The 25241-nt window shown below is 40.8% G+C and overlaps 1 protein-coding gene across 11 annotated transcripts in view; it reads right to left on the bottom strand.

The window, feature by feature from the left end:
• Nucleotides 1-25241, bottom strand: part of Tle1 (TLE family member 1, transcriptional corepressor) — a 99972-nt gene that overhangs the window by 61298 nt on the left and 13433 nt on the right. For 5 of the 11 annotated variants that reach the window (XM_008835083.3, XM_008835084.3, XM_029564496.1 and 2 more), the window contains exons 5-6: nt 7133-7195; nt 5761-5835 (exon numbers count right to left, since the gene is read on the bottom strand). The exons of 1 other annotated variant lie outside the window; for it this stretch is intronic. In XM_008835083.3, coding sequence (XP_008833305.1) covers nt 5761-5835; nt 7133-7195 — 138 coding nt within the window. Of the gene's footprint in view, nt 1-5730; nt 5836-7132; nt 7196-13573; nt 13661-25241 lie in introns of all 11 variants that reach the window. 5 more of the 11 variants (XM_008835081.3, XM_008835082.3, XM_029564495.1 and 2 more) reach the window with 2 other exon arrangements.

Here is a 25241-nt window from a genome sequence, read left to right as displayed (position 1 = left end):
AGAGTGCTTGTCTAGCATGCACAAGGCCCTGGATTTGATCCCCAACACTGCAAAAACAAATTGGGAGAGGGAAAAAAGGCAAAAAGGCAAACGAAGGCTCTTTCAGCGCTGAATCAGACTGTAAGACAATACACTCAAACACATCAAATTCATATAAAGGTCACTAATGTGATGGATGCAACTGCAGAGCAACTGTACTCACAGGGCCATACCCAAAGGCATGGCAACTACACACACAGATCTAGCACAGGCACACAGAGAAACCAAGTACACAAAACTGCAAGCCAAGACCACATGCTGAGTGAAGGCTTTATCCCCACAAAAGTTATGAAGATATTTATTATCTACCTACAGATAGGGGCACTGCAGTATATCTCTTGGGTTCCTCAACAAATACCATGAAATTAGGGAACAGGTGGTCAGAAATAACTACAACCTTGCAATTTTTTCTCTAAGAGAAAATTGTACTCAGTTTCTATTATTTTTCACTAAAAAAAAACCCAACCATCTTGACTAGGGAGCACAGAGAACTTGCTGGGGCAACAGAAATCACCTACACTTTGTGACGTCTGAATACTTGATATATCACAAGTGATCACAAGTGATCAGGCTAGACACCAGATTTGTGCATTTCACTACACAGAACATATAAAGAAAAAAAAAAAACACACTTATGTTCATTATGTACAGCTATGTAGCTTTATATCATGTAGAGATCTAGAGTTAATTATTTGTGATATAATCTGAGACTATTATTTGAAATCTCAATTTAATTTCAAAAAGCAGAAAAAGAGCTTTTAGTTCCAATCCCTGAAAGTGTGAAGTCATCTTGAAGACTCTTAATTTCCTGTTTCAAGTAGCCTTTAGCCATTCCACTAATAACATACTATAGGATGATTTTGCTTTCTTAGTCCTTAATAAAAATCCCAAATTAAAGTTTGAAGAATGTGTAAGTGTAAAGATGGCTCTAACTTCAAGAACAAGATCTTGAATGAATGAGTTCTTGTCCCACAATGCAATCTTTTCTAACAAACAGTGGCTGTATGCGAACCAATTAGTCCTGTGCCTATTAAGATCTCTGCATTAGAGAAATAGAGAATAAGGAACTGAGTGGTGTCAAGTCCCAGCTGCTTTAACTACAGCACAACCCCTACACCTAAAAGTCAGGGAAATAAATCAAGGAGGGAAACTGGAAGAGCCAAAGGACCAGGACATCTGCTGCTGTATGTATCATCCATATATGACAGGAAAAGCTGTGCACATAAAATCTCAGCACTATAGTTGTCCAAACAGGGCCCGCAGAATGACACCAACTGACATGCCAAAGTAGATAGGGGAAATTTCACAAGGTCCCTGTGCTGGACAGCTTTAGTTTTCAACTTCACACATCTGGGTAGAGGGAGCCTCAGGTGGTAAATTGCCTCCATTGGACTGGCCTGTGGTCATGTCTGTGAGGCCATCACCTCGATTATTGAGTGATATGGGAGGGTCCATCCCACTGTGGGTGGTGCCACCCCTGGTCAGGTGGGCCTATGTTGTATAAGAAAGTAGGTTGAGCAGGGGCCAGGGGAGCAAGCCAGTAAGCATTGTTCCTCCATGGTCTGTTCTTCAGCTCCTGCCTCCAGATTCCTGCCCTGAGTTCCAACTGTGATGAATTGTAATCCAGGAGATGTAAGATAAAATAAACCCTTTCCTCCCCAAGCTGGTATTGGTCATTTTGTCAGAGCAATGGAGAAACAAACTAAAACAGTCCCATTCCTATATGAAGAGCCACAGGCAATCAATGATTGCTGAGAGAGGGAGAATCAGTTTACTCTAGGGACAAGCCCCCTGATAGCTATCCAATCCTGAGTGGTCAGCTCTAAGCAAAAGTACAAAACAGCAACAATAAATGGATTCAGTAGAGGTGCGTGTGTAACAGTAATTAAACAAGAGGTCATGAGTTTGAAAGGGAGTAAGGAGTACATAGGAAGAGCTGGAAGGGGTGAGAGAGGAATGGAAATGATGTAAATACAGGACTCACGGTAAGAAACAGCCTTTTCTTTAAAACCTTGTAAAATTTTTGGTTTATGACACAAGGAATTCTAAGCTCTTAGTCCCTTGTATACACACACACCCTGACTTTTGTTTATAAAAAAGTGATGATGAATCAGAAGGACCTGATGGTGTAGGGCCATCTTTGTCCTCTTTGACCAACCTTCTTCCCCCTCCTTTGTGCCAATTCTTTTAAATTGAACTACCCATTTGGGAAAGACTGTGAGAATGCGGAAAAGACACAGCACTCTTATATAAGGATGCAAACCTACCAAACTTCTGGTTTGGTGTACTTCCTGAAATCTGATGGTGCAAAGTAAAAGCTGCCTTGTCAATTACTTTCACTGTGTTCACGTGCTCTTTGTGTAGTATTGCTGGAGTCCTTGGGACCCCAGATTTTATTTTTAACATCATGAATGAAATTCTCAAAAAAAAAAAAAAAAAAAAATCTCTGCACTACAAACCCTTGTTGGGCAGGTGAAGTGACTCAGCAGTAAAGTACTTACCTGAAAGGCTGCAGCGTTCTATTCAGAGAACACACATAAAAGTGGAAGAGAATCAACTCTAAAGTTGTCCTCACACGCAGGTGAATGGACAAGTATGGTGTGCACACACATGAATACACACACTGTACACACGCAAGAAACAAAAGCAAATTTAAAAAATAAATGAGTAAAAATCTTCAGCATTCTTACAAAGAACACATTAGAAGACACTTTTTTGAAGCAGAATTCAAAACATAGTGCTACAGTTATTATTCTGCCAGCCATGAAATTTGCTATCAAAGCTGATTCTTAAGTCAACAGAAACATTTCAGTAGTTTATTCAAAAATCAACTATGTGAATGTTCTTTCTTAAATATCAGTACTTTATATAAAAGTTGAAGACAGCTCAAAAAGAATTAAAATTTAGCATTTCTGCCAGGTGAGAACATGCTAGTAAGAAATGGGTACCACTCACTCAAGGACAGACAAAAAGTACCTCTCCTCCTCTAGCTCAGGAGTACCCAGAGGCCGAGGACCCAAGCAGAGTTCACCAATAGCTTGGTGTCCTTGAGAAGCCCAGGCTCCTTCCAGATTTGCTGAATATCTTTAGCCCTGTCAAGCAAGCAGCAAGGGCCTTGATAGTACCTTAAAAGGAGTGAGAGGGTTTTGGCTCATTTGCATTTTAAAGGTACTCTTTCATGATCTTTCACACTTTTAAAAGATGTCTAGTTTCTTTTCTTAGCCTGAAAGTCAAAGAAGACTAAGAGCTTGGCCTCTTCCATTGTTCTTTACCTTAAGATGTCCCTGAACAATACTGACAGCTGCTATCAAACCAGGCTGCATTTATTCTGCAAACAGCTGCCTTGTTAGGAAGAGAGTTTCCCAGAGCTACCTCCTCTCTAGAGAAATAGGCTGACACACTGCTTGTTCAGTGAAGGGGTGTAAAGGTCCACTGAATTGTCAGCCCAATTTTATGCTGCTCCGATTTTCCAGGATGTATACAATTCCTTTCGAGCACAAATCAAGAATATGCCAAAGCATGAAACTAAAGGCAGGGGTTATTACTGATCACTGCCAACTTTCAAAAGAGCCTCTGACCTAAATTAATATACCCATCCCAACATTTCAATGATTAAAAACTGTACATGCCAGGTAGCTGAATACACCATAATGCATACATAACCCTTGCCCTGGGCCCAATTCATCAATTTGGGTTATTGTTGCTATGTTATCAGAGATAATTTGCCTTTTTAATCTCAACATTTTTTTCCTGAACTAAAGCCATTCATAAAATTAGCAATTCATCGGCCCTTCTAAAATAACCTGTTTTTATTTTCCTATTCATTCAAAGGGGGCATTAACTATAAGTAACGGGATAATACAATTTCTCCCTTTCTGAAGTAGAGATCCAAAGATTCCCAGGGGCTGGGCAGTGTCTTTGAGAATTTAACAGCAAGAGTTTTATTATTAAAAAATTACATATAACTGGGCATGTAGCTCACTGGTAGAGTGCTTTCTGTTATGTGTGAGACCCCAGGTTCAAACTCCAGCACTGTCAGGGGGAAAAAAAAAAAAACCAGAAAAATTACATGTAAAAATTTAGAGCCAATCAGAAAACAAACATGTTCCACAAAGTTGAGTAGGGTACTTGAGAGCTACTTTGCATATGTTTTCCTTTAATCAAAACAGGCTTTTCCATCCTTATTCATCTGGGTTAAAAAAATTCTATGCTCCAGCAACAAGTACAATTCGATATTAGCCTCTGCTAATCAAACATGGTACATCTAAAGAATGACAGTGAATATTTGATTTAATCTCTGAAATAAAGCAACTGATTACACAAGAAAGGGGTAAAGAAGGCAGTAGACAAATGCAGACCTAATTGTGTTTTTGCTGAAGGTGATTAGAAAGCCCACTAAGTAACAGTCAAAAATGTGATACTGAAGGGAAAGAAAGACAGAGCCCAGATCTGGGGGAAGGAGGGAGAATTGTTTATGCAGAGCTAAGCTGTCAAGTGCAATAAAGAGGCTTGAATAAAATTTAAGCTGAAAATCCACTGAAGCTCCCTGGTTCACAGAGGGAAAAAGCTATTAAAAGGAAATGAAGGTCACCCTCCCAGTTTATTTCACCTAATTGACTGCCAATAGCTTACCACAGGCACCCCAACTGCAGATCTGCAATTGAGAAACTGATGAAAGGAGAATTTTCAAGCTGAGGCTCATTCTTTAATCCTCCTTGGCTCTTGTGTTTTTCCCATCTCCAGTGGGGATGTAATTTTAAACCTTGATAGATTAACTGGTTCCATTGTCTGTGGCAGCACTGGACTATGGCACTCTTAATCCCTCCAGCAGCATGTCTAATTATCATTACAAAGTGTCTGAGGGAACTATAAAAACCAGCAGGGCAACTTCTCACAAGCAATTAACATAAATTGATAAATGAATGATTTTGAATCTGTATAAGGAATTCACATATGAATAAAATGAAGGCCCCCTCCCTCATTTTAGCTATTCTTTCCTTCACTCTGGAAGGAACAGAGCACATGAGAACCATTCTAGGTCTTGCAGTGGGTTGGGGGTGGGGGGTCAAACTCAAGCAGGGAAAAGGACAGAACGCACAGTTCACTACATCCCTTAAGGCAAAGTAAATGACTGTGATTGACAAGAAGTCACCAGCTTCCTCAGCAAGAAGCAATAGCTGAACTACAGAGGAAACGTGAGCCCTGAAGGGTCAGAGAGCACTAGGATCCTTCCTTGGCAAGGGAACTTTTTGTTGGTGTACCACTTAAAATATTCATGAAAAGGCGCACATGAAAAAGCAGAAGTGAACAGTTACACAGGTTCACATACTCTACAAGCAAAAGACAACTCCTTGGACTAATTTTTAACCTCACTGTGGTTGAGCAGTGTAAGACAGAAGTAAAGTATTTTTTAAAACTAAGGCTTTTACTCCATTAACAAAGCAAGTACGGTTTTAAGAAACACAGGATATACTTGTTTATTTTCACATTTAAAAGTTGTTTTTCTTCCCCTCCTTATGTTTCCCCTCTCCTCTTCCTTATGCTTTACCTTCCCTATACCTCTCAGAACACACCCAAAACCCCCTTTTAGCCCCCTGATGAAGTAAGTCCTCATTAAGCTACACAAACTTATTATCTATGTACATTAGTATGCCATCAAACTATTAAGAAATGAAAGCTGGTGATACACACTGTAGGAGGTAGACCTGGTAGGCCACGTACCCCGATGATGGCATTCAACTCTGCCATGGTCACCTGTTTGGCACGTTCGACAGCCTGGGCCACCTGTTGTTGATGCTTTGAAAACAAGGAGAAGAAAACGTATTAGCACTAGCTAAGAACTTCCTTGTTCATTCTGACCACAAAGACAAACAGGCAGTTCCTCACACATGTCATCTCCCAGAACAGAGAAAGGACAACAGGATGAGTGTCCCTTTGTTTCTGAAGTGTGTGCACAATCACCACTTCACTCCTGTGGAGATTCTGGCTTGGAATGGTAAAATGACAGGAAGAATGGTGACTACAGTCCTTAATACACTAGAGTCCAGTACCTGGAAGACTGCCCTGGCTCACAGGATTTGCAGCAGCACATTTGTGCACATCAAGCTCCCATCTCAATACTTAAAGTTGAAACATTAAGTCTGTGATAATTTCTCTGAATAACAATCTAAAGCCATCAGCAATTTTTAGAAAATCTGTAGAAATTTTGTTATTTTAAGTCTTTTGATGTTTCACCCTCCAAGAGGAAATGAGAGCTCTGATCTCAATTCAGAATATGAAAACTCACCTCGTGTACTCCCCAGCTCTACCCATAAATATAAGTGTAGCCAGTCGGTTGGGGAGGCCTGAATTCAGGACAGACCAAGGTCACTTAAAGTAGAAAAAAGCTGGAAGCAATCAATGTGGACCAGTGCAGCTGTAACCAATCCCAGTACTTCAAACTCCCCAGTCCCTTACCATTTATTTTATACACACTGAAAATACATTATAGCACTTTTTAGCCTATGCCCAGAAGGAAGATAACCTTCCTAAGCAAAACTGAAATAAAATGCTGAGTCAATTTCAAATTACACCTATGGAAGGCTCCCTCTGAAATTGTCAAGGTCAACTGAAATACAGTGGCTTATCTATGCCTATGACTCAGTGACTGACAGAGTATAAAATACAAATTTATCCTTATGACTATTTTCTTCCACTCTCTCCATGGAATGAACCTGATATACAAACAAAATGCCTGCTTTCATGTAGGTCAACTCTCAACCTCGATCGGATGATTTTCAAATCAGCTCAAGAAAGCACAAAGGGAAACATGAATCATTAAGAGCTCTTAAGCTCATACTGATTTAAAACTGCAATTTTCTACGGAAAGAAATGAATTTGGGGTTGAACTACACTGTTAACACTTACACATGTACCCTTGGATGTGCAGTGTGCCTTTGATGCCTTAGACAGAATGGCAGGGTTTACATACTTCAACTGTAACAGATGTTCTTCACATTTGTTCCTTGTGATAAAATTAACATCCTAAAACTAGCTAATTTGCAAACAGAAAAGCAACATAATTGCACTTTAATAGCTGAATGGTTTTACTTACTTCCTGAGACAGAAATGGGATGACTTGTGCACAAATGGTATTCAATCTCTTGGCGATTTCAGTCTATAAAGACAAAGCCACACAAATGTTTAGAACACCTCAGAATTAGTTCGGAAAGGTGAAACTTCAGACAGTCAAAATAGGGTCTTCCTTGTTTCCCTTGGCCATGTTCCTAATATTTAATCTTGAGACGAATAGTAGGTATCAGTACTTCTGGTAAAGTAGGAACAATTGCATACTCTACTACTCACTAGCAAGATAATGAGTAGTTTCAGTCAGAAAACCTACATGGTTTATGTATGAACATATCAACCTGGAGCATAAAGCCCCAGAAATACTTTTTCATTGATAGTATACATAGAGACATTTACATAGTCACAACAAGCTCAAAGTGGTGTCAGAAGCCATGATGTCAAGGCAATCTGGCTTTCAAAGATACAAGATGGAAGCAGGACATGGTGGGGCACGCCTTTAGTCCCAGCACTCAGGAGACAGAGGCGGGTAGAGCTCTATGAGACAGAGAACAGCCTGGCCTACAGAGCGAGTTCCAGGCCGCTGGTGCTATGGGGAGACTGTCTCAAAAAAAAAAAAAAAAAAAAAAAGAAAAAGGAAAACAAACAAAAATGAAAACATTTAGCCACAAAATAATAAAATGAAATGAAATGAAATAAAATTATGAAAGCTCGGCATCGTGGTACAGTATTGTAAATTCCAGTACTGTAGATGAGGAAAGACTGTGAGTTCAAGGCCAGCCTTTTCTATGTAGAGAGTTCCAGGTCATCTGGGGCTAAAGGGAGGTCCTATCTCCAAAAAGATAAAAAGATTAAAAAAAAAATTAAAGAGGAGAGAGCAGAAGAAAGGGACTTACTGCCCTACTTTCCCCTCATTCCCACTTACACACACCACTGCTGGTACAGCTATAAACTGGTGCAGACCCTATGAAAAGCAGTATGGACATCCCTCAAATAACTAAAAACAGAACTACCATACAACCCACCTATACCCACAGGACTCTAAGTCAACATATCAGAAATACTTGCACATATACTAAACACTATTCAAAATCCTACGCCCTCTTCTCTCCTCTGTGGGTACCAGGCATTCACGTAGTACACATATATAAATGCAGGCAAAGACACTTACACATGAAATTTAAAAAAATCTGGAAAATAAAGGAAAGAAAGAATGGTATCTGTTTGGGTGGAGATACACTTGGCTCAGAAACATAGTCTCTTGCCCAGCATGAACAAAACCCTGGGTGACACCCCCCCAACAGAACAAAAGCTAAAATAAAATAATGTGATGATGCTCAGTTTGAACATGTAACACGTGCACACAGATGTATGTGGACAGAGAAGCATTAAAGAAACACTAAATGCATCATCCAGAGACAATAACAGGTAACATGAGGTAATCCAGGGATACCATCATCCTAGGTTCTCAGTTCATATACAGAAGCCCAGAGGGAGAGAGCACACTTTAGTATCAAGGATCCCATTAAATACACAGCCCCTTTGGACAATCTGTCTTCCATTCAAGAATATGTCAGAGACAACTTCCCAGTAATAAACACTGCTAGGAATGAGTACATCGTCAACGTACGCTATCACGTAAGCATACAAAATTAAGCATTGATACCAGAAGATATGTTTCATCCAATTTGCCACAATTATATACTCTGTGTCAAATGATGCTCCACAGAGATCTCAAAAGGAGTCCCCAGAAGTGAACTGCTGGGTCAAAGTGTGTGCAAGCTCAACTGTGTTGTATGTTAACCAGACTGTCCAGGAGAAAAACTGTATGAATCACTATTACTGCCTGTCCAAGACAGTGCTTGCTGGCTGTCCTGCTCAGTGTCAACACTGAATTTTGTAGGCCTTTTAAAATTCTTATCCATCTAATAGTAAAATAAATTACCCTCAGTTTTGTTTGTATTATTTGATTCTTCTTGTTCCACATTTTCATGCTTATTGAGCTGCTTTATTTCTCCTTTCTCCCTTTTCTGCTGGAATTTAGTACCTGTTTTTGTGTAGTCTTTTTTCATATAAGATAAATATAAATATTACCCTTCATTGGGTTGCCCCAGCTTGCATAGTCTTTCAGCCTTGCCTAATGTGGATTGGTTTTTGATGATGTACAGAATGTTCAGTTGTTATATGGTAAAATTGAAAAGTTTTCTTTTAATGTTTCTGGCTTTGGGTTAAGGATCAGAAAACACTACATCAGTACAAGCTTGAATATATTCTTATTATATTTACTTAATCTAGTTGGAATTTATTTTGTTTTACAAAAATCAAAATCCTCATCCCTAATAAGAGCATCTATGTGTTATTGCATAGAATCACATCAAGGTAAACGTGACTATGGTCAGAAGATTGTTAAGACCCATTCTCAGCTACATATGGCGGCAGAGACCTATCATTACAACACGTACGAGGCTAAAACAAAACTGAGTTCAATCAAGGCCAGTCTAGATTACATAGTGAGACTGTCTCATAAAAAAAGAACCTATTCTGAAATACTAAACTTATAACCTTTAATAACAATAAGGGGACTGAAAAGAAAACAGTAGTACAGATTAATATAAAGACAATACTGGGTTAGACAAGTATGACTGAGGCACGAGGAAGACAAAGATCACAGCTCAAAATGATGAGAAACTATCAGAAGCCATGGCATATGTCCTGAAAGTTCTAAACAGATGCTGGAGAAGGAATGGACACAAGTGAGAGGGGAAGAACATACCTAAACTGTCCCCTCTCTCTACCAAGTCTTCAAACTACCTTGACTAGTGAACATGATTTTTTAAGCCAAAAAAACATAATCCAACTCTTGCCTCTTCTACTTAGAAACTACTGAGCTGTACTACCTCTGCCCACCTGTAGGACCTCAACAAAATCTACCTTCTTCCTGGTGGTAAGGATGCCTGACAGTGCTTTTTGAGTTCTAGGAACAGCATCTCATCTCCCATGGAGATTCCTAAAAAGTTCCCAATCCCTTCAAACTCTGGATGGACAGGAGCAGAAGAAAAAGTTTAAAAAAAAAGAATGGGATGGAAAAAAAAAAAAAAGATGATGATGATTCTCGTTATTGTCTTTTGCTTAGTTAAGACATGGGCACTCTGATGAAATTCTTAATTTAGCAGGAATTAACAACCAGCAATGTTTTCCACTCATGTTTCTGTTCCTGGTCACAAAGCTGGGAAGCAGATTGTATGAGACCCTTCATTAGTTAGTATTAAGAGTTATACAACCATTTCATACTACCTCCCACCTCTCCTGAAAGTTTGACAATTCCCATGTGTACCAACCGTATTATTTCCACCTAGAAATAATTTTCCTGCACAAAGCTAAAGACAGATTTAGTACTTGCTAGCTCACAAAGTTCATTAACTTTACCAAAAGCTGTAGTTTTGACACTGTAAAGGCAACAAAAACAAATCAGCATCCAGAGGTCATTACAAATCAAACCTGTAAAAATTTTCCACATAAAATATTTTTTTCTTTAAAAAAAAAATGTACTTGTAGGACTGGAAAGATGGCTCAGTGATTAAGAGCACTGGTTGCTCTTGCAGAGGACCCAGGTTCAATTCTCAGCACCCACATGGCGGCTAACAACCACCTATAACCCCAGTTCCAGAGGATACAATGCCTTCTTCTGACCTCCACAGGCATTACATGACACAGGTGCACTTACATACATGAAAACAACACACTCATACATGTAAAATAAAATAAAACATTAACTAAATGAATAAATAAGAATTAAAAATGTATCATGTGTGGTGCACACATATGTAGTATATACACAAGTGGGGGGACACCTGTGTATATACAGAGGCGAGTGGAGAGTGTGGGGTGCCCTTTATTACTCTTTATCTTATTCATTTAAGGCAGGATTCTTTGACTAGGTTGGCAACCAGTGTTGCCCCAATAATCATCCTGTCTCCATCTCCATGATATCAGGGTCCCAAGTCCATGTGGAGTGCTGTGATCCAAATTCATGTTCTCATGGTTTTGTAGCAAGCACTTTTAACCACTGATCCATCTCTTCAGCCCCTCTACCCAGAAAACTCCAAGCGAATGCCCAGAACAACCCTTACTTTCTGAATAATCTGCACACATCAAAGCAACAGGAAACAGGTCTAAAGAACTACCTAAAACAGTCTTTTATGCTCCTTGTCCATGGCAGCTGCCCTTCTTGATTTTCCCTTGTAGTTATTTTTCTGTTGCTGTGATAAACACCATGACCAAAAGTGACTTATGGAGCATTAGTTTACTTTAGCTACAGTTCCAAAGAGAATCCATAATGGTGTGGAGGCACAGCAACACACAGTTGGAGCAAGAACCTGAGAGATTCCCATCTTCAACCACAAACCAGAAGCAGAGGGAACAAACTGAAAGACATATGAGGTTATAGACTCTCAAAAGTCTAGTGACACACTTCCTCCAGCAAGGTCACACCTCCTAAATCCCCCCAAATAGTGCCACCAACTGGGAACCAACTGTTCGAAGACGTGAACCTACCCTACAGGGGACATTTCTCATTCAAACCACCACAGCCCTTAAGAGAGCTTGTGCCATAACTCAAAAATTTAGGTTCATGTCTAAATAAACCAGTATCAAGTGTCCCCAAGTTAAGACACTTCAACTGACAGGTCTTAGGTCTACTACCTGAATAATAGGAACACCACTAAGTTATCACACAGTTCCATCAAAGTCAAGTGAGCTAGTGTGTAAGCTACAGGTATTCTACTCCAAAGTGCTATATAAACCTAAGAGAGCTTTCCAATCCTTCAAGTCCACTCAGAAGGTGCCTTTGCTCATAACAGCAGTAAGTACACTCTTCTCTGGGCTCTTCAAGATCCTCTACAACACTCACTGTCATCTGATAGACTAAACCTACATGCTGAAAAGTTACATGTCAAATAAAGCTTCCGTATACTTTCCTAACGGCACCCTCTAACAAATCATCTCAACACAACATGGGAATTTGAGGACAAGACTCTAACTAAATATTCTGACATGTCTTTACTGTCTCTCACTCCCTACTAAAACTGATCATCAGTTCACACTAAACAAACCTTTGAAGTCAAATGTGACTGTCCCTACATCCCTAAACTCTATGACTAAGATACCACCATATAAACCATTGCTACAAAACAGTACAATAGCCATGGATATTAGCTGAGCATTAGTGGCCTGTGCATATAATCCCAACACTTAAGTGGCCAATATGGTGAGACTTTGTCTCAAAAGTAATTCATGTACCTAGGGACTGTGGCTACAGTACAGGAGTAGAGTATATACCCAGTATACACAAGGTCTTGGTTTAATCCCTAGGATCATCAAAACAACAAAGGTTCATATGCAAATATTCTTTAAATGAGCTAGAATACTCCAAATACCTCAAAGACCAGCAATGGATGAAAACTAAGAATGTTTTGCAGGGCTTTCAAACTGAAGGGTGTCCTTTAGGGCACCTACACTGGACAGTCTCAGGATTCTGATTCCTAAAAGCTCAGCACCATCTTCTCATACTCCTCACACTTTGGACAGTTACAAGGACTAAAGATCTACTCCTCGGTGCCCACACATACTCAGAGTTCATGCATAATGAGTGCTGTCTGAAGCTCTGAATGGCAGGGACTGTGGAGAGTGTTGCATAGGACTGTCCTTCAACCAACCAGCAAGGTACAGACAGACACTTTCTTTCCAAACTTGGTTGCACCCACTTGCCTAGGACAAACCTGTTGACTGTTGACACTCCACAAGAAAGGAGGGGCAGGGAGAGTCAGTTACATCTCCCAACCAACCAGTCCCAGTTGGAGAGGAACTAAGGGTATAGTTGCCGAAGATTCCAGAGGGAGGCGCTCTCTCACCATTTTGTATGGCTACTAGGGAGTCAGGAGACATGCCCAAAATGCAGTTTGGCGAAATCACACCTCACTTTGCCATAGGGACCAAGGGAGGAGGGGGGCAGACTTGTGCCTCCCAGAAGGAATTTTAGCAACAGAGAATAATTGGCCATGGTCTCAAAACAGTTCCACAATACCCTTCCCAAAGTCACCTTGGGGAGGGAAAATTCCACCAGCATTAAATTGCAAAGTGAAGGATCTTAAAAAAATGGTGCTTATACTTGTTAGGTTCCTGGAAGACTCCTAAAAATGGTGGTGCAGCTAACATACTCTAAAACAGCAGGTTTAGAATTTTTAGCCCTAGGCAAGTCCCGTTGCTTACTGGGGGACCAACCAATGCTGAGCTGAAGCCTACTCCAGGGAAAGGTACTCATACCTGTGACTGCCTATAAAAGATGTCTGACACCGCCCCCCCCCCCCACAGTTGTTTCTCTGCTGCTGTTCCCCTGCTCCCCTAGAAGCAGCCAGTGGTCTGTCTGCTCTCAAATAAACTGCTACCCCCACCCCTGCCCCCATGGAGTTGCCTGGTCAGTGGTCTTCGCCGTGTCCTCTTCCATACAACACTAAGGGCTGGTAAAGTAATTTTTGGTTTCCTTGAACCAGGCTGAAGCCTAAAGAAAAACACAGTGAAGTGCTGGTAAGACTTTGTTGTAGGGTGAGAGTGAGTCATTTGGAACCTATTAATATGGCTTAAAAAAACAATTTAGAGGATAAGGGGGCAAACTGCTTATACAGCATAGACAAAGCCCTGAGTTCAATCCCCAGCACCCCGTAAAATTGGCTTGGTTGCCTATAAATCCAAATACTTCAAAGGTAGGTAAGCAGAATGATTAGGAGTTCACAGTTATCCACAACTGTATAGTGTATCTGAGGCTAGTCTGGGTACATGAAAGTGCCTCAAAAAACAAACGTTTTAGTAAAATCTAATGATGAGCTCTCAGAGAGACTGGATGGAACAAATATATGTCACTAAGTACAGCACAGCGGCAGAGTGGTCTTTCCTTATTTTTGTTTTTGGCAGCATCAGGCACTACTAAACGTAAAGGTCTCACACACACTAGACCAGTACTCTACCACTGAGCTACATCCCTAACTCCCAGCACAGCTGGTCTTGGAAAACAACTGAAAAGGTTTTCCCAATCATTATTCTAGTGTTCGCAGCCTGCGAAACCGCTGTAGGTCTAGTACTACTAGTAATAGTATCTAATACATACGGCACAGATTACGTACAAAACCTTAACCTTCTACAATGCTAAAAATTATTGTTAAAGATAGTTTGGATGAGGTTTCCCACAGTAATTAATGCTAAAGAAATAACTCAAATTGAAAAACACGAAAACTATGAAATTTGTTCACTACAGCACTGGTTTCAAAGCAGAAAAAAAAGCCAAGTGAAGACAGAATATTAGTTAAACACACCACAACCATCCACGGGTTTCCTTTTTTAATCTTGCCTCCTGATAAATCAGTTATCTGATACTAAGAGAATGGTTAAATACACTGTGAACCCACAGGCATGCAAGCAACCATTAAAGTTATGTTTATGGTTGTGCTAAAATGACCAATATGTTCACTAGATGGAGTGAGGGGGAACAGAAACCTTGTGTGTGTGTGTGTGTGTGTGTGTGTGTGTGTGTGTGTGTCTTTTATTAAACATGCATGTGGTCAGGTACTATAAGCTGATACCAAAATAAGAGCAGTGATTATGCTAGGGTCACACAATTATATGTGACTCCCTCAACCTCAGTGACTTCGTGAACAGTCTTTAATTTATTGTTAAATTGGAAAGGAAATTAAGAGCCAGTTAGCCCTATAACTCAGCTCCTACAATGCTAGCAATCCCTGACGTCATTTGCATGCCTGACCCTTTGACAAGGAAGAAATCAATCAACACTTAAAGAAAGTCATTTAAAGGCTGGAGAGATGGCCCAGGGGTTAGAAACACTAGCTGCTCTTGCAGAGGGCCTGGGTTCAGTAACTGATGATCTCCCATAACACCTGTTCCATGGGATTGGATGCCCTCCTCTGGCTTCATGGACACTGCATGCACATGTGCACTTACATACATGTAGGCAAAACATTCATACACACAAAATAAAATTTTTTAAAAAGGGAGTCATGTGCTCAAGACCATAAAGCAAGATAAAAAGCCATATATTCTGAGCCAATAAACTCAGCCTTGTTTGCAAAGCAATGCAATTGGGTGGCTATACAACCCAAACAGACCTTATCAACAATCATCTAATAGTGACATCAGGAGAGGGGCCTACGACCTGCGAACACAGGCCACTGCACTCTTCTGCTCTGGCAGAAAGGCTCTGCATGGTAGAACATGTATTTTATAAGTGATTTCAACCAAGAACTGCAAACCTTAAGCGAGCAAGTTACTGCCAGTATTCTTCACTAACAAAAGAAAACTACGCAGTAACTCTTAATTCACTCACTCTTGCCCATCCATGAAGCAAAATCCACAAAAACAATTCTAGTTTCCGAAGATGACTCTGTTACACCTAAAGTTAGTTCAGCCTATGTGTATAAAAACTGTGTGATACACACACACACACACACACACAAATCAACAAATTAAAAAAAATGAATTATATTTGAGGAGGAAGCATAAAAATTTATGTCACATTAATTAGTAAAGGTGATAAACATTACCATTGAAATCTACCCAATGACTTTATAGACATACACAGGTGCCAAGGATCCGAGAGCAACTGATACATGACTAGTAATTGCAGATACATACAGATGAGTGACGCATACTCCAACATCTCAGTGTTATTAGCAAAATCAATGAGTTTTTCTGTAAGAAACAGCATATTTTAAAATGAAATGGAAGTCTGTTTTAAAGGTTAAAAACTCCTTTACTTTTATGTCTTACAGGGCTTATACTGAGTTCAATATTGTATAACTGTATTAATTCAACAGCGAACATAAAAATTTTATAGCCACTTTTGAAAGGGATGTATCTAATATATATATATCCAATAGGTGAAAAAACATATATATGATTAAAAAAAAAAACTACATGTTCAGAGCCAAAAGAAAAACTGAACCCCTGAGGCTGGAGAGGCAGCTCAGCGGTGAAGAGCACTGACTACTCTTGCAGAGGACCCAGGTTCAATTCCAGCACTCACATGGTGATTAACAACCATCATCTGCAGCTCCAGTTCCAGGGGTTCTAAAGCCTTCTTCTGACCTCCAAGGGCAGTGCACGACACAGGTGCATTTACACCCATGCAGGCAATACACTCATACACATAAAATAAAAATAATAAATAAAATATATATTAAAAAACCTGTGCCCCCAAAATGACATGTACAAAACACTGCAAACCTCATCCAGTGTTTCCTCACCTTTGCAGGAGTGGAAAGGTTCTGCCCAGGCAACCTTCAGACCATCTGTCACTCTGCTTTATATGGTAATACCTTCTACCACCAACATGCTCATGAAAAGTGAAGTCTCAAGTTCTAATGTGTCAGAATAGATTTCTGCTTAAAATACAATTATGTTGATAAAAAGTCATGAATCACATTTTTGGAAAAGTTAAAAGAATGTGGGATGTTTTGTTGCCTTGTTTGTTTCTGGTGCTGGCAATGGAATCCAAAGCCTGGTGCATGTTGCATATATGCTGCACTGCAGAGCAACAAACAGTCCTGGCCTGTAAGTGTCTTGAAATTGAGGTTCTGATGGTAAATCAGTTTATGAATAGCTTCTAAACTCATGTGCAAATCAGGATCATTAGAGAAGATCCCCTAGTGCAACGAGGAGATCTACACATGAAAACCTGTATTTGTTTCTCACGAATTCCCAGGTGATTCTGCAGGTGTTGGACTCAGGTCACTTTGAGATCTGCTGCCATCTCCTACCACACACGTCATAGCATCTGCTGTTGGCACCTGCCTGGCCCTTTGGCATCTCAAGGTCAGAACGAGATGGTGGGGTGGTCAGCCCACCCCTCTTTTAAAGCCTTGCTACAAACACAAGGGCAGCCTTCTCTACTGTTCATGAAACAAGACCAAGGCAAGAACACAAACCCAGGGTGCAAGATCACATTTGCATCCTCTGGAAAACCTCAGGTACTATTCAAATAACTCCCCCATAGCAATGTAAATGTACCCTTCTAAAAATCTATGACCAAAACAAAGAAGACCAGATGACAAAAGCATTTTAGTGGCTCAACTAAGCAGAATATGTCTCAGTAACTGGCATATAACTTTTATGTTCCCTCTCCCCCTCATTTGGCAGCTCCTATACTTTCTAAAACTGAGTCTTTCCAACTGGGCTCAGGCATTCTTTTCTTTCACTGCTCATCTTTATACTCACAGCCTCTTGGAAAACAAGGAGGGGTTAGGGGAAGGAGAAAGAGAAAGAGAAAGAGCAGGGGGAAAAAAAAAGCATGCTGAAGACTGCCTAGGAAGAGATAGCAACACTAATTGCTCCCATTCCATGGCTCTGGAGGCAGATTGTAGGGCGGCATCTCCGGAGAAAAAAATACTCCTGTCTCTGCAGCAGCTCTCAGCAGAGGAGCTCAAGTGCCCTTAATTGTTTATGTTCTTAATGTAGGGCCTCTTGAATGCATTCATTTTTAATAGCAGGCTTGAGTGTGGGGCCTAACAAAGAATGACAAAGCAACTCTATTCACAGGCTCTCCTTCCTGCAATGATGGTCTTTTGATTTATTTGCAAATGACAAGCTTGTCAGGCCCCACTTGAGGGCTGCCCTAATTTCCCCCCCAAAGAATTCAGTTGCATTTTCTAAGATGAAGTCTGAGTCTGTAATGTATTTGTATAAGTTGTGCTCTTCAGTCCCTTCTAATTACTTAAATGTTTTGACCAAACTGTTGCCAAGCAGAACATCTGGGCTTCAATTTGTTGTTTTGGTGAAGATGTGTTTTTGACAAAAGTATCAGAGCTGTTTAGGTTCGGAAGGAAGGAGCCCATTTCCATTATTTGGAAACCTAGGAGTTCAGAAAGAGCCTATTCACAGGAAATCACATTGGCTTGTCCCCAGGATGGGGAAAAAGACAGCTTTTGGTACCCATAGACAAAAATGCCCTCTGTGATTCCACAGAAGGCTTTCAGGACACACTCTATTGAGTGAGTCACTTAACAATACCATCAAGTGTCACCTACAGTTCTGGACTGGAAAGAGTCTCTCTATCCACACCCCGAACAACTTCCACCTTCAACTGTTCTCCCAGACCCTGTTCATTACAGAGCACAAGGAAAATTTGTAATATCATACAACAGCAAGATCAACGGGAGGAAAAGCCAACAACATCAGCATCACCCTCGATCAGAACTGCAACTGCAGAACTAAATATGCCATGCACAGATGAGCCTGTGCCAGTGTGATACACAAAAGCCAGATTCTGCTAAAGAGCAGAAGTGGTTCTTTCAGAGTAACACTGCAATCCTGCAATCATATCTAAAGCATCCCCTTTAAATACATCTTCTACTAAGGCCCCTGTAACCTGTCCTTCATTGGTACTGACCTCCAACCACCTGTGACCTCTATTTCTGTACCATCCATCGAAACAAAGCAAAAGCTCATTGCCGCCACCACCTGCATCTTGTTTGGCGATTACTGGAGAAGCATGAGTGTTTAACTCATTGAAATCTTTAACTGATCTGGATGCTGGAGGCAACTGTGGTCAGTGGTTTCCTAACTTTATAAACATGCTACATCCTGCAGGATGACCCCACATACGCCTGACAGTGGTGGCTATTCTTCCCAAGAGGCTTATCTACTAAAGCTAATACTCTAGCTACCACACAGACCCAGAGACCCAGAGACCCAAAACAAAGCCAACCAGAGCACGGCAGTCAAGTAGCTGCAGGCAACAACACATGTACCTATGTTGGTAAGGTCCCTGGGAAAAGCAATCCCCAAAGCCCCAAACATAACTAACTGCAGCTGAGAAAACCCAGCCCCTGAGCTGCCTCTGCACTTCCCCGGCCAGAGCTGTTGGCCAGGGATGGTACCTTGGGAAGGAACACAGTAGCCTTGGCTTTTCCAGGTGGGAATGTCAATTCTTTTTTCAATCAATCAACATTACATACCAAGAAACAGGCGAAGCTGCAGGGCAGCCAGAAGAAGGAACTGTAGGGGTAGGGGAGCTACTTCAAAACTGCTACTAGAGTGTGCCTAAGGACACGTGCATGCTCCAACACTCAGCCAAGTTCAAGGGAGGTGGAACATGCCATAGTCTGAAAGCCACAATGAACAGTTAACAGTCAAGAAGAAATGTTATTTTCTCAAACACCTTTTAGAACAAATATGAAATGCTAACAAAAGTTTTCAAAGTGGGTGGGGTGGGCGGTGCATGCCTTTGATCCCAGCAACGGCAGAGGCTGGCAGATCTCTGTGAGTTCAAGGCTAGCCTGGTCTACACATTGAGTTCCAGGACAGCTGGGGCTATAGGGAGACCCTGTCTCAAAAACATCAAAACAAACAAACAAACAAACAAAAACACTTGTAAAAATAAGAAAAAATTTCATTAAAAAAAAAAGTTTCATAGCATAAATCCCTGGGAAAGCTTCAGTATTTAAAAGATGATTTGGAAAAGGATCCTAAATGACAGATTTGGGGTGTAGACCTCCTGGATACTGACTCCACTATGCTTGCAGAGGGCACACAGGAATTACACTTTAACTACAAATTAAATTAGTGCTTCATAGGACACAGCTCACAATTCTTGGTGACATAAACTGACTAGACAAACTGACCAAAATATACACAATTAAAAATATGTCAGAGAAAAAGACAAGTCCCTAAATGCCCAGTCATGTCCATTTGTAGTTTGTAATTAACGAAATATATGATTTATGACACTGTCCTAAGGTGCACTGGAAAAGCATGAAGTAAATGGGGGCAGCAAACAAGAGTAATGGCAGTGAGAACTATTTGTAAACCAGGGCCAATCAGAAGTTACCACAAGTTATTTTAAAAGCAGACAAATCAATTTACGTGGGTGTTTTTAGAAAACATCCTAGATATTCTTCCACTAATTGTGTGGGTTCCAGGACATGCCAATTCTCATTTCCCAGAGCACCAGAAATCAAATTTAACCCACATATTCTGTTACACTGGTCTGCACTTATGTGGTTCCCACAGGGCCGGGCTGACTCAATAATGCTGCGCTCCTTCTGCAGAGCAGAATAGACTTCCTGCCATTTGGACTGTGAAACACAGTAATCCACCAGGGAAGAAAGGTCAATGTTGCACTTTTGGTCATTACTAAATCATTTGAGATGATCTGTGGTGAGGATGAGAGGAAAATCGAAGGCTGTGAGAATGCTGAAAATGGTTTGACCTCAGACCAATTTTCATCTCCATCTAATAGACATGTGGGTAAAAAAGCTGCACCCCCCAGGGGGGGGGCTGTTTTCAAATCCAAGACACAAGCCAGGAACCAGTTAAACAATATATTAATAAGTGGAAATAACTTTATAAACCTCAGGCCAAAGCTTATTCAGGATTTAGGTTACCAACTAAAGTTTAGAACACAAATTTCCGGTCTGCAAGGAGCACTGTAAAGTAGAAATTTTAACTAATAGAAATATCTGCAGTGCAGGGGCATATGCCAAAATCTCCTTGGTTGTATATGTAACTATATGTATGCATATACCTCCACTCCGCACTGAAAGACATCCACAGGATTCCTATTACATTTGCTCACACACACAAAGGGGAAGAGCAGTTCTAAATAAATCTTTTCTTTAAATGTCCTATTTAAGCCATTTATCTTTAAGGCATTTCAAACCTTAAATATAAAACATTCTTAGGAAACTAGTGCCCAATTATAATTTAAGCCACAGAATAAATGTTAATATCTTCCACTGCTTTGGCTGAGCTGCTTTTTAAGGATAATGTCTTGTCATATATAAGTTTAGGCCCCCACAGTATATCAATGTCAAACAACATCGTGTCAAGCTAAGATTCAATTCAGGTAAGTGCCACTGCCAAATTTTCTTGTTCCCAGACGAGCTTTAAGATTATTTTATTGCTTAAAATTTAATTTGTTCCAACTCATGTCTCCATGACAACGTTGGCTAACCCTGCAAATCATTTGAGTAATTGGATATCTTATCTTTCTATTGCTCTCAAATCGAATGATTCTGCTAGAATTGTAACAGCCAATCAAATTTACAGTCCTCCTGAGTAATAGACTTGGAGAAGTAGCCACATTCATCTCCCCTCTACAGCCATATTAACCAGTATGGGGCAAACAGCATAATCTGGTCTTCCAACTATACTCCAAATTATAAATGGTGTCAATACCAATATTCCCACAACGCAAAGTTGACTCAAAAGGTTTTATCCTTTTGTTGTTTTAATTTGAAAAGCAACAATTGACACTCCATACACACTAATGAGCAATGACAATCTCAGAACTTTGAGGCAAACTAACAAGAGTAATCCCAGAAGCTGATCTGGATATTTAACCCTGTGATATATACATGGCCCAAACAATCGCTGCATAAGATTATTAAAAAGCACTGGTACTGAATTCAGGGCTTCTTAGGGAACTACTCATACCTACTAAATTAGACAAGAAATAGGAAGGGATACAAATTTAACAATCAGCCTGAAAAATTGCTATCCTCAGAGAAATTCACATAGTCAAAATCTCCTTATGCTTCATTTACTTCAATAATATCCCAGCATCCAAGGTAGGAAATTATGAAATGAAGATTTCTTACAAGATTCAAAAGTCAGCAGTTCCCCTCTTGAGTTTAGTGGTATGATTTGGGCCTTGGGTCAGCTAAGAAGTATAGAAGTTGGACACATTTCAGTAGTCTGATTCCAGTCTTTTCTATAGTTGTGTAGACACTGGCTCCAAGGGACCTCATGGCTCAGGCTGAGAGAGAGCCAGCATGCTTACAAATGGAAAAGGAGCTAGAAACCAGGCCAACTGGCCAACTGCAGCAGTTGTCAACTATTGGTGCTTCCTACCCAGACAGACAGGAGGACAGGAGTTTGTCAAGCTGCTAATAAGGGGCTTCTCAGCACACCATCAAGCAGGCTACTAGCAGTTCATAAGCTCCTGAGAAAAGACCAGACACGCCCAGAAGTTTCCCCCGCATCATAAAAGCCTAACTTTCAATATGTCAGCTGGAAGCAGTGGTCTATCTCTAGTCCTAACTACCTAGGAAACTGAGGTGAGAGGATCATGGAGCTCAGAAGTTCAAGACCAGCCTGAACAACACAGCAGGCCTCCATCTCAACATAAATAAAGACAATAAGCTTCCACATCCAATCTCAAAGGCTCTGTTTTTCTCTGCCATGAGGGTTTTGTTTTTGTTTTAACTTCCTCAAATATTAGCACTTAAGCACCAGCTGTGAGTGTGACAGTCAACCAAAGTATCAAGCCCAAACAATAAATGCAGAAACATAACTGCACAAGTACTTTACACACCACTTTACAGATTACATAGCAAAAACAGAATCACGCCCACATGCATGCATACACATATACACGTCTGCGTGCACACATGTACACACACACACACATAGCCTTACACCTGCTTCAAGGCTTGAAATTTTTTTATCTCTAACCACACAATTTGACATAATAACTCTAAGAGCAACCCCTTTATTTTCAGGATTACAATTTATTCAAATACATTAGTTTTCTATAAACCCAGCATGGTGATGCATGCCTTTAATCTCAAGCACTCTGGAAGCAGAGGCAGGTGGATCTCTAAGATCCAGGCCAGTCTGTTCTATATAGCAAGTTCCAAGCCAGCTGGGGCTACAGGGAGATCTTGTCTCAAAATCAAAAAGAAAAAAGTTAGTCTTCTGTGTTGCATTTAAAATAAAAGGATCTGAAATATATCTCCACTGTCATTTTATTCTGCCAAAACGTCTATAAAATGAACCAAGTCTTTTTTGTTGTTTATTCATTCCCTTAAAAGAAACCTAACCAACTTTATTCTTCCTGGGTAGTTGTATTAATTATTTGAGACTGTTACCTTCCTGGGCCACACTACTGGCTGGCCAGGGCATGAGATTTTAATTTCTTTATATCCCTTAACAGTGGAGTCTGCCAACAAAGGCTGCATTTAGGTTTTTCCTTTTGACCCTAAAGACAAATGCTTATGATCTTAAAAGGAAACAAGTAAAAAGACTTTACAATTACAAGGAAGGAAAAAGAAAAGTGAACCCAGGCACAAAAAAAGAAGAAAACTGAGCTTGGAAAAAACAAGATGGAAGTACAAAAGCCTGCAATCCAAGAGCAGGTGTGAGCTTTAATGGGGCTGCTGAGAGACTGAGGTATCAGACTGGCTAGCAGCTATGACCTTGTCCCCAGCCACCCTATGGGGAGGTATTTTCATCACCCACTACCCCTATTTGTCTTGTTTCAATTTAAAACTAAAGTAATTACCATCCACAGATACAAAAAAGGGAGGCTGAGGGAGTTGACAGGAAGCTCCTGCAGAGACTGACTGTTCACTTTAAGGTCCCAATAAAGTCCCTTCACAATAATGAAACAAAACAACTTTTGAAAACCAAAATGCTAAGAAAAACAACCATCTGAACTGGGTTTGGTGGCTTAGGCCTACAAGTCCTGTACTGGGGAAGTCTAGGCAAAATCTCAAATTTGAGGCTAGCATGAGCAAGACTCGTCTTTTAAAAATATCACACACAAACCAGGCGTGGTGGCACATGACTTTAATCCCAGCACTCGGGAGGCAGAGGCAGGGGGGATCCTTGTGAGTTCAAGGCCAACCTGGTCTACATGGTGAGTTCAGGTCAGCTGGGAGTACAGGGAGACCGTGTCTTAAAAAGACAAAAAAAAAAAAAAAAAAAAAAATTCACACAGAAAATGAAAAGTGGCTGGGAACGGTGTATGCCTGTAATCCCAGATCTTCAACTCCAGCCCTGACTAAACTAGAGGCTATGCTGGGCTGGATGAGAGCCTGTGTCTCTCTCAAAAAAAAAAAAAAAAAAAAAAAAAAAAGACAACTGAAAGTAAACCAAGCAACCCGTAACTGTGAGCTGCCTGTAGACAGAGTGCCTTTCTTCCTATGATTCATCCTACCCTCTCCATCCAGGACCAAGGTGCAGACCAGTGTTAGGACACCCTTTCCTGAAGTCCAAAGCAACCTTTTTATTTTCACTCACGATTCCATAGAAGCCTTTCAAATGACACAAAGGCAACTGCATTTTGTTCTCAAAATCAATTTTCTCCCCAGACATCAACTAGATGTTCCTGCACAGAGAAAGAACAGCCCTTCCCTTCTAATTCAAAAATCTATACTGCCATTGCCCTTGCAAACTGCTAAACAAGCAGTATCGGCAAGTCACTTGTGTTCTGTAATATATTTACTACAAATCCCAATGGCTTGTCTCCTGATGCAGTTTTCTTCTACGTCTGAACATGTCAATACACCAGCTGGTCACCATACTTCTAAGTGGCTCTGACTCGCTGTTTGATCAAAGCATCAAGAGGATGCTGAGAAGGAATGAAGGCTGGGCTCCTAAAGGGCAGATCTGGGGGCCCAGGGCCCAAGTCTGCTAGACTGTTCTGCTCCATACACAGGGGGGACTCTGGTTTGTTTCCTGGCACTTCACACTCCTTTATGTTCCACAACTGTGCTGGATAGCTTTAGTGTCAACTTGACACACCTGGGGTGAGGGAGCCTCAGTTGGGGAATTGCCTCTATTGGACTGGCCTGTGGCCATGTCTGAGGGCATCTTCTTGATGAGTAACGTGGGAGGGCCCAGCCCACTGTGGGTGGTGCCACCCCTGGGCAGGTGGGCCTATGTAGCATAAGAAAGCAGGCTGAGCAGGGGCCAGGGGAGCAAGTCAGTAAGCAGCATTCCTCCGTGGCCTGTGCCCCAGCTCCTGCCTCCAGGTTCCTGCCCTGGGCTCCCTGATGAACTGCGACCTGGGAGTTGTAAGCTGAATAAACCCTTTGCTCCCCAAGTTGGTATTGGTCAGAGTGTTTTGTCACAGCAATGAAGAACAAAGACAATCCCCTATAAGGGCACTTCCTATATATACACAAATTTCAGAATCAGCTTCCTTTTGCAAAAGCATTTCTTGCTTCTGCCTACCAACACTAAAACTATTAGTCACAATGGGTAGGTCTCTAAGGTGCTTTACAATTCAAGTTTCACATAAAAAAGCCAAAAGGAAGGTAGCTGGGTGATTGATTGGTAAGGCACAGTCC

Source organism: Nannospalax galili, unplaced genomic scaffold, assembly GCF_000622305.1.
Source record: "Nannospalax galili isolate Female #2095 unplaced genomic scaffold, S.galili_v1.0 scaffold296, whole genome shotgun sequence".
NCBI classification, from domain to species: domain Eukaryota; kingdom Metazoa; phylum Chordata; class Mammalia; order Rodentia; family Spalacidae; genus Nannospalax; species Nannospalax galili.
Note: the sequence above shows the minus strand (reverse complement) of the source record. Positions and strands in the feature narration are given on the sequence as shown.